The sequence below is a fragment of the Ursus maritimus genome, unplaced genomic scaffold (assembly GCF_017311325.1).
Source record: "Ursus maritimus isolate PB19 unplaced genomic scaffold, ASM1731132v1 scaffold_2, whole genome shotgun sequence".
NCBI classification, from domain to species: Eukaryota; Metazoa; Chordata; class Mammalia; order Carnivora; family Ursidae; genus Ursus; species Ursus maritimus.
Genome location: NW_024424452.1, coordinates 16,563,009 through 16,572,819, shown reverse-complemented (window position 1 = coordinate 16,572,819; position 9,811 = coordinate 16,563,009). Strand labels below are relative to the sequence as shown.

General features: G+C 57.0%; 2 protein-coding genes across 4 annotated transcripts in view; one reads left to right on the top strand and one right to left on the bottom strand.

Annotated features, from left to right (window-relative positions):
* Window positions 1-4,264, bottom strand: part of ZNF629 (zinc finger protein 629) — a 10,426-nt gene extending 6,162 nt beyond the window's left edge. Inside the window, exon 1 of one of the 3 annotated variants that reach the window (XM_040635055.1) lies at window positions 4,078-4,264. Coding sequence is in view for 2 of the 3 variants with exons in the window: in XM_040635057.1 (XP_040490991.1) it covers window positions 4-1,016 (1,013 nt within the window). In the remaining variant the exon portion in view is untranslated. Of the gene's footprint in view, window positions 1-3; window positions 1,352-4,077 lie in introns of those variants that run through there. The other 2 variants (XM_040635057.1, XM_040635056.1) reach the window with 2 other exon arrangements.
* Window positions 1-9,497, top strand: part of RNF40 (ring finger protein 40) — a 30,906-nt gene extending 21,409 nt beyond the window's left edge. Inside the window, exon 20 of the mRNA XM_008685313.2 lies at window positions 8,902-9,497. Within this exon, the coding sequence (XP_008683535.1) occupies window positions 8,902-9,114 (213 nt within the window). The 3' untranslated portion in view covers window positions 9,115-9,497. The remainder of the gene's footprint in view (window positions 1-8,901) is intronic.
* The last annotated feature ends 314 nt before the right edge of the window (window positions 9,498-9,811 follow it).

Genomic DNA, 9,811 nt, shown 5'->3' with positions numbered 1-9,811 from the left:
TCGCCCGTGTGCGTGCGCTGGTGCCGCAGCAGCGTGGCGCTCAGCGTGAAGGTCTTGCCGCACACCGGGCACTTGAACGGGTCCTCGCGCAGGTGAGTCCGCTGGTGCTTGATGAGCGTGGAGCTGTGGCCGAAGCTCTTGCCGCACTCCAGGCACTCGTAGGGCTTCTCGCCGGTGTGCGTGCGCTGGTGCTGGGTCAGCTCGGAGCTCTGGATGAAGCTCTTGCCGCACTCGGTGCAGCGGTACGGCTTCTCGCCGGCGTGGATCTTCTGGTGCTTGAGGAGGTTGTGGTTCTGGCCGAAGCGCTTGCCGCACTCGGGGCACTTGTAGGGCTTCTCGCCCGTGTGCGTGGCCTGGTGCTGGATGAGGTCCGAGCTGCGGTAGAAGGCCCGCCGGCACTCGCCGCACTTGTACGGCTTCTCGCCCGTGTGCGAGCGCTGGTGCTTGATGAGGTTGGTGCTCTGGGTGAAGGCCTTCTCGCACTCCGTGCACTTGTACGGCTTCTCGCCCGTGTGCGTGCGCTGGTGCTGCACCAGGTTGGAGCTCCAGCTGAAGCACTTGCCGCAGTCGGGGCACTTGTAGGGCTTCTCGCCCGTGTGCGTGCGCTGGTGCTGCACCAGGTGCGAGCTCTGCGTGAAGCTCTTGCCGCACTCCGAGCAGGTGTTGGGCCGCTCGCCCGTGTGGATGCGCTGGTGCCGCAGCAGCTTGGACCACTGGCTGAAGCTCTTGCCGCACTCGTTGCAGATGTAGGGCTTCTCCGCCCCCGAAGGGCGGCCCTGCACCAGCTCCCGCAGGCTGGGCTCGCTGGCCGGGACCACCGGGGGGCTGTTCCACGTGGTCAGGGTCCCCCACTGCCAGCTGGCCTCACAGGCCTTGGTCCAGTCGGACGGGGAAGGGACTACCTCGGGGGCGGGGGGATCCAGAGGGGCCTGGTGGTCCAAGGGGCTGGGGTGACCCAGAGGGGTTGGGGAGTCCTGAGGGATGGAGGGATCCTGGGAGGGTCTCTCCAGGGGCATCTCTGCTGGGTCCTTGAATTCTGGACTCTGAGCTGGATCTCCCAAGATGATCTCCTCCCCAGAACTTTCCTGCTGAGGGCTCTCCTCTTCGTTCCCACTCTCGGCACCTACAGAGAGAAAGGGAGTCTCCAGCCCCCATCTCCTTTCAGAACACGGGGTCGGGTCTCTCTTCCCTCCCCTGGGTGTCCCCCAGAGTCTGGGCCCCTCCCTGAAGTGGGGCCACTGTCTTGTCAGGACTGCAGTCCCTTCTTGTGCCCCTCACCTCTACGAGCATCGTTGGGGCTCTGTTCAGGACCCTGCAGATCTGGGCCCCACAGCGCGGCCTCAGGCTCCATCCCAGAGCTTCAGGTGGTCTCGGCCTCCAGCGTTCCAGGGACCCTGAGAGGCGGGGGTGTGAGAGAAAGCAGAGAGTGGACACACAATCGGAGCTGATCTGCGTGTTTCTTTACTCCCCAAGCCCCACTCCTTCACCTGCCGGCCCCAGGCGAACTTCAGTTTCCCACCTCCCCATTTTTCTGGGCAGCAGTTCTCACCGTGGCCCCCCGACCCCTGCAGGCTTGGTTCCTGCTCCAGACCTTAAGATCACAACTAAGCCAGCAGGTGAATTTAAGAGTGTAATTAAAAGCTCATCAGTCATAACCCTTTGAACCCAGACTGGGGGCTACAGAAGTATCTGACACCCACGGGGAAGGAGGCTCTCACCCCACCCCTCTGATGCCCAGAGGCTGGGAAACCTGTTATTTTGCTAATCAGAGGAAGCTCATTAAGACTCTAATTTTCCTCCTTAATGGGGCTGCTAATTGGGACCAATAAACTTTCCTTATGAGCCCAGAGAACTGACAGCCCGGAACACTTGAAGAGTTTAAAAAAAAAAAAAGAAGAAGAAGAAGAAAGAAAGGAAAGGAAGGAAAGGAAGGAAGGAAGAAAAGAAAGAAAGAAAGAAAGAAAGAAAGAAAGAAAGAAAGAAAGAAAGAAAGAAAGAAAGAAAAGAAAAGAAAAGAAAAGAAAAGAAAGAAAAGCAAGCACGAAAGCAATCAGATTTCCCTGAGGGGATGGGGGCCCTCCAAAAGGACTGGGGCACTTTCCCGTTATCCAAGCACAGAAAGAATTTCAAGCCAGAGGTGGGGGGGGGGCAGTTTGAAGCCATGGGGAGGCTTCTGCAGAGGCGACCTTGAGCGGAAATGAAAAGGAAAAGGGACAAGGGGGAAATGTGTGGATGCCGCCCAGCCGCTGACTCGGTGCTGCGCCGCCTCCTTATCTCTCCCCATCCTCCCCCAGGCCTGCGAGGCGACCCAGGAGTCAGGCTGTCCATTTTACAGATCAGGAAATCAACACTCAAGGAGATTGCTCCAAGGTCACAGGCTGGGAAGTAGCAGAGCCAAGACCAGAAATGCAAGGTTCTGGGTCTGGCTCGCCCCAGCCTCTGCGAGGGAGATGACCTTGGGAGTCACGTGAAACTCGTAAATGTGGCCTGCTGGCAGGAGACGGGTGATGAGGAAAGCTCAGACAGAACCTGCCAGCCATGAGACGGCAACGTTCCCAGGACCACCCGCTCTCCTTGGCTTGTCGGATCCAGTGATTAGGCCTGACAGTCTGCGCGGATGACCTCAAACCAGTACTCCCCGCTGAAGCCCCCCATTCACACTCCCCTCCTGGCACCCCTTCTTCTATTCGGTTCTGTTTTGCTATTGCTGTATCCCGTGCCTAGGACGGTGCCTGACACATAAGAGGTGCCTTATACATTTTGTTGAATGAATGGGGGTGAATGAGTGAGATGCCCCTCGTTCCTGGAAAACCTGCCTGGCCCAATGCCTTTAAAGGTCAGTTTGCAAGGGGTTGGCACCAAAGGAACAGGAGTTCAGAGTGGCCTCCTGGTAAAACCTAGCTAGCCAGCTATCACTCCAAAAAGGGTGAGAGAATTCCAGCTTGAGGGAATAAGGCCTCAGGAGCTATATTCTAGGTTCCCACCGAGTTTAGAGCCTTAACAGAGCCCCTGGGGGGGGGGGGGGTCCGGGCTTCCAGTGGCTGCGTGGGAGGGGCACTGCGTGTATGGGGGCAGTGGTGCCGGAAGACATGGCAAAGACTCACGAGGAGGCGGCTGGGAGGCAAAGTGAAGCAGGAGCGAGCTGAACCCTGCCAAATAGCGGTAGGAGAGACAGGACTTGGATTTTGGGAAGTAAATTAATTTCTTCATCTCCGCAGCTCCTTAGGCCATGAAATGCCCCCTCCCCCATCTCTAAGTGTCTTTGGAGCCGTGGGGGCAGGGGCCTCCGCCAAGCTGGGGGCCGCCTATTCTTAAGAGGCCTGCTGGGCTTGCCTAAGACAGGTAAGAGCTTCTGTACCTTGATCGTCCCGAGAAATTCAAGCTCAGCGGTCCCAAGCAGGAGGGAAAGGGTTAAAGCCAAGGCCGCCATGGAGTAGGAAAGTGGGAACACCGAGGGAGGCAAGAAGTGCTGGGAGCCCACCCAGGCCCAGGCCCCGGGGCACCGGCCTTGGACCCCGGGCCGGCCCCCCACTGCGGAGGGACGGAGGGACGGAGGGAGGGAAGGACAGGAGGAGGAGGCTGCCTCGCAGAGAGGTGTGGAGAGCGGCCCAGGGTGACCCTGACATGGAGGCAGCTGCGGGAATGCAGCCGCCCCGGCCCCGGCCCCGGCGCCCACCGCACCCCCCACGCCCGCACCAGCGCAGACCCTGGACTTCTGCTCGGGCCGGTCCCCGCGACCCTCTTCCGGCGCCCGGGCCGGTGCCCCGCATCCCGGCCTCCCCCGCCCGCGGGGCCCTCAGGATTCCGGCGCTCCGCGGCGCCCCGGCCCCGCCGGCGGCCCAATTCCCTCTTCCCAGAATGCTCACGCCCTCCCTCCCCTCCCCCACAGCCAGACCCTCGCGCTCTTCCCAGAATCCTCGGCCCCTCGCGGCCCCTGCCCGGCCCCCACCCCACCGGCGCCCGGGGCGGGGAGGGGGCGCAGGCCCGCGCGCCCCCGCCTCCCGCGCCCCATTGTTCCCGGCGGCCGTCCCGGGCCCTCCGGGCCACCCCCCAGGAACCCAGGCGTCCCCAACTCACGGCTCTGGGGTCTGGGGAAGGCCGGAAGGCAGAATCCAGCCCCAGGGGACTTAACCCCTTGAATGCCCTGCCTCAGGGGGGCGGGCTGGACGTCGAGGACTCTGGGGTCCTTCTCAAGGGGTGATCCCAGGCTGAGGACCCGGGGACCAGTTCAGGGTGACTGGGACGGAGCAGGAAGTGACCCCAGCTTCCCGGGCCCCTCTAGCCTGGAGTCAGAGCATCAGCTCTATGGGATTTAACCCTTTGCCTCCCGCAGCCTGGGAAAAAAAGAGGACGGGGAGCGGGGAGGTGGCTGAGACGCCCCTTTCTCGGTCTGCGGCGGGAGCGGGTCCTCGGGGGAAGCCCAGATGCCAGTGAGGGGTCTCTGGATGGCTGACCACTCTCCATCTCAAAGGGGCTCGGCCAGCCGCTCTCCAAAAGCCGGATCTCGGATTTGGTGGCTGCTTGTCCCCCGGGGCCTGCCTTTGTTGGGACTCAGACTCAGGGATGGGGCTCAGATGCCTGGGCTGTGGGGTGGGAGCGGGGACCGGCTGGGCAGATGCGGAGAGAGAACATCCTACTGACTAAAACTGGCTTAAATGAAATAATAAGCCACGGCAACGAGAGTTTGGGCCGAGGGGCTACGCGCAGCCGGGAGGGATTTGTAGCATGCTTCTCCCCCCAGTAGCTCCCCTCAGAGCGGCCATGGTGGCAGGAGGGAAGTCAGTGTGTGTGTGTGGGGGGGGGGGTGTCCCTGACCACGGAGGGCCTCTCCCAGCAGCTCAGAGGTACCTGGCTCATAGCAGCAGACACCTTTAAAATCCTGAGAACACTGGTGGCCTCCCAAGGCCCAGATTACCTGGGCTCCCAATCCTACAGCCTTTATCTCATTCCTCCTCACCACAATCCGTGATTATCCCCGTTTTACAGGAGAGGAAACTGAGCTGTGAGAAGTGAGGTAATGTGCTTAAAGCCAGGTCATTTTTTCCATTGCACACATTTGTCTGTGGAAGCCTGGCCACTGCGGGGAGCACAGTGGTGGAGAGGCCCCAGAGCTGAACAAGAATCGGGCTTTCTACCCTCGACAACTCCAGAAGTTTGATAGCATATAAATTAGAAACACAGGAGTCACAAGAGAAGGTACAGGGTTATCTGTCTGGGGATGTGAAGGAGGGGGAAGGAACAAACTGTATGTCAGAAATTGTTAAAGAGGCTGCAGCCCCTCTGGGCCTACATTTGGGGTGCAGAGAGTGTGGCCCCACTAGACCCTGCCCCTGCTCACATCTCAGTACTGCCTCCTTCACCCACCTTCCCCGCCAGGCACATCCCCGTCTTATCTCTGGCTCCCATCACCTTTGACACCTCACTCCTACCCCAGGGCCTTTGCACCTCCTGGTCTTCCTGCGTCCCTGCAACACACATCAACCCCTGACAGAACATTTGCGTGTTTGCCATCTGTCTGTACCCGTGTCTTCTTTGCGTGCACACACACACCTTAATGTCCGTGCTGCTGGGGGAGGGGCTTGGCCTCTTGGACTCACTGCTGTCCCCCCAGCTCCTGGAACAGACTGACATGTGGTAGGTGCTCAGTTCACGCAGTGCGGAGGATGAACTCCTCCTCCTGCCGCCTCCATCCGTTTCTGGATCAACCCCCAAGCTGGACAGATGTGGCAAAGTGGGACCAAGCTGGGCTCTGGCTACATAAGCACATTCATGGTTCAGACACCCTCACTGTCCACCCCTCACTCTGAGGAACAGGTGAGGAAGAGGCAGACTTGGGATCTGAGTGCTGGGCAGGCCGATCCGGCCCTCACTACTGTCTCCTCTCTGTACCTGAGCAAAAGCCTAACCTGGCCTGGGGGCAGTAAGTGTGGGGGAGGGGGTTGATTCAGGGGGTGCGGGGCAGAAACTGCACCCTGGAGGCTCACAGAAGAGTTTAATTTGGCCTACACCCTTTTTGGTGGTGCTGGTGGTGGTGTCTGTGTGGGTGCGTGGGTGTGTGTGTAACTGAATCAATCGCCCCCTTTAAAAATCAGTACATTTCACATACAAATCCAAATTTCCCACTTCTTTGGAAAATCCAAAGATGTGGCAACAAGACCCAAATTTTCACGTGGCAACCACTGGCTGGGCAGTAGCTTTCTTGCTTACAAGGCCGCTGGCTTTCCAGGGTGCCGGTCCCCGTCACTCTGTTGTCTCCCCAGCCCTGAGGCTAGGAGGTGGTTTCGGTATATCTGTGATCATCCACTGTTGGTACTGATTCTGTACCCCTCGGTGTGTCCCCCAGGTTCAGGGTAACAAGTATGAGGGTGATGTCTTCTGAGCAGTTTCATTTATTGAGTATTTACTAAGTGCCGGGCGCTATTCCACGGGCTCCACAGACCTTCACAACAAGTAAGGTGACGAGTAAGTCACCTGTACACAGCTAACTAGTGACAAAGCTGGCTTGAAATCCAGACACGCTGCCCTGAGAGCCACATGGCTTCTAACCGCAACTCTCAGAATGGCCCGCGTGTGTCCGGGGGCGGAGGGTGAGCTGCTCAGCCCCGCCCCCTCTCCTTCATGGTGTTCCAGGAGCTGGAGAGAGGAGTGGGCAAGGGCAGCGTGCCCCTGCTCAGGCCAGGCCATTCTCCAGCAACAGTTTGCCTGTCCTGCTCCTGGGGAAGCTAAGACCGCTCTGATTGTAGGCGACAGCATGCTGTCCTGTTGCTCACAGTCAGCTGGCACAGTGGCCAGAAAGGAGACGCTCCTGGAAAGATGAGGCCTGTCCCCCCTTGGCCTTTCACGGACAGCCCATCTCGGCCGCCGCGCAGCAGCCTCCCATGGGGCCCCTGCACACAGGCCCTTGCATCCGGAGACCCGGGCTGTGTGAGAGCAGGAGGTGGACCCTGGTCCGGACCCTGCTCTGTCCTCACTGCTCCGTGTGGTCTTGGGCAACTCATTTTGCCTCTTGGAGATTTGGCTTCTTCTTTGGAAAGGGGACGAGCCTTGGTTCCCCAAGGGACGGGAGGGGTAAATGAGATGATACGAGAATTCAGAGCGGACGGGCTCTAGCCAGGGCTGCCTCATTCTTTCTCATCAGAGCGCACCGCCTTCAGCCCGGTGGGCGGTGGGTGGGAGAGCCAGGAAGCTGGAAACCATGTCCCAAAAGGGACGGGAAGTGTGTAACTTGGGAGGACCTGGGGCTGTGACCTGAGACTCCCAACCCTCCGCTCTGGATGGACCTTCTTCCCTGGAGATGGTCATGCCCACGGGGTGTATGAGGGGCTGCTTTTTAGGGATGTGGTCCTCAAATGTGGAACAAGAGCAGGGGCCCAGGGCTGGGAGACCCCTTCTGCCTCTGAGAGTCCGGGATCAGTCACTCCTCTGCTCAAGAACCCACAATGGCTCCCTAAGACTTCTCACATCGAGTCCTGTCCTCCTGGTGCCTCCTAGCCACCGTGTCCCTAAGGCTCAGAGCCATGTCCTTCCCTTACATTCTCTTCCTCAAACATTTCCTGCTCCGTGTGGTTAGTTCCAAAAAGCCTTCCGTGTCGGCGGCTTAGCCTTGCCCCTGTCCTTGAGGCCTTGTTCTTTCTGTGCATTTGCCTAACAGACCTGTCCATGTCACGGTCATCCAGGTTCACCAACTCCATTTCTCTCCGTGATACTTAGTCATCCTGCTCCCCAAGGCCTGAAGGGCCCTCCTCTGCACCCCGTTTGTCAGTAGGTCCTCAGTTCTATGACACCCCTGCCCAGTCTGCCCAGCCCTTCTGTCGCCCTGCCCCGGGCCACCATCACCCCCGGTTCTATCCCTGAATGACCGCAGTGACTTTCTGACGGGTTCTCTGGCCTCTAGCCCCCTTGGTTTCTTCCCACCTGTCTGGTCCCGCATGTTTCTTCCAAAAAGCTCTAGTGTGTTCACCCTTAGAACACCTCCTCCTTCCTCATCATCAACAGAGAAGTGTGTTTGGGGCTTTTTTTTTAATTTTTGAAAATTAAGAACTTTTCTCTGTTTATATTTTGACAATAACTTTGACTAAGGTATAGAAAGCCACGGGGCGCCTGGGTGGCTCAGTCAGTTAAGCATCTGCCTTCAATTCAGGTCATGATTCCAGGGTCCTGGGACTGAGCCCCACATTGCATGGGGGCTCCCAGCTCAGCGAGGAGCCTGCTTCTCCCTCTTCCTCTGCCTGCTGCTCCCTCTGCTTGTGCTCTATCTCTCGCTCTCTCTCTCTGTCAAATAAATAAAGAAAAAAAAGAAAAAGCTCATATATAATTGGGTAAATAAAGTAAATTTATATATTAAGTAAATGCAGATATGTATAATTTAAATAAAAATAAAAGTAAATACAGGGCTCCTGGCTGGCTCAGTTGGTAGAGCATGGGACACTTGATCTCAGGGTCATGAGTTTAAGCTCCACATTCGGCAGGGAGTCTACTTAAAAAAATTTTTTTAATAAAACATAAAAGTCAATAAAATAGATGCATAATGTTTTGTTACCAAGCATTTGCATGAAGGTGTGGACTGAACTAGCTGTGGTCATCATGTTTCTGGGCCTCAGTCACCCCATCTGCAAAACCACACGTCAGATCGAATGTTCTCAACAATAAGGGTCTGACCATATGGAACACTTTTCTGTAGATGTGACTCTTTGGGGAGGATACATAAGTGTCTGGAAAGGACAGTGGCCTCTGGGGAGGAGGGCTGAGGATCTGAGGTAAGAGGAAGGCTTAACTTTGGAATCTTTGGTTCTGTGTGATGATTTCCAGTTGGTGAAAGTCACTTTTTAAATGGTAAATATTTAGAGTGTAAGGTTGGAGTGGAGATCGTGGGTTAAAACAACACGTTGATTTCCTTTTCAGGTTTGTCCTGGTCCAAGTCACATTAAATCACGTTCAACGGATTTCCTACCCATATGTGACACGTGGACTAACCTTCGAGAGAGGTCCCCATTCCCCCTGGAACAGATGCTGTACTGCGGCCTGAGCACGGGACAGGAGATTGAAGACAGATGGAAGAGAGGATTATATTGTCACACACAGTTACGAGACTTAAAAAAAAAAAAAAATCAGTAAGCTCCCAGACACCTGAAGCCTGGTCCCACCGTTGCCACCCCCCAGGGCCCCTAGACTTGTGGCTGGAGAAGTGAAAACACCAGAGCACACGGCCTGTATGAAAGCAGCCTTTCTGCCTCTCTGCTCAGTGTCCCCCAAGGTAATCCCCATTGTCACGCAGTGCCACAGGCTCCTCCCCCATCTGTCCCCAACCTAGGACTGTCCTGCTTCTCAGGCCTTTCACCGAGCGAGCGTGGCTCCCTTCACCTTCTCTAGAAAGAATGCTCCTCCTTCTCCTCTCCACACAGGGAGTCTTGTCTGTCTTCGGGGTCCTGTTCAAACGCCAGCCAACTTCAGTCTAGGCCCTGATACTCACCCCCATTGAATATATACTTTCATTCACATTAAGGCATTTGTGTCTCTTGGTACAAGGCGGTCACCCTCACCCTTTCTTTACTCCGGAGGGAACGGGACTTCAGACAGGTAACATGTTCAGGTCACAGAGCAACTGTGAGAACCTGGGATCTATGGGGCTTGGGTTTTTGACTGTGGGCCTGGGGCTTCCCTCCTTCAGAATCCCGCTCAATCCTGCCCCTTCCTTCCCAGACGACATTGTCTCCTGGAGAACTGCCCTTCCCTTCGGTCACAGTCTGACTGCAGGGATCCCTATCTTTTACTTGCCATCTTGGCCACATGGGGGTACCCTCTATCGTGTTAT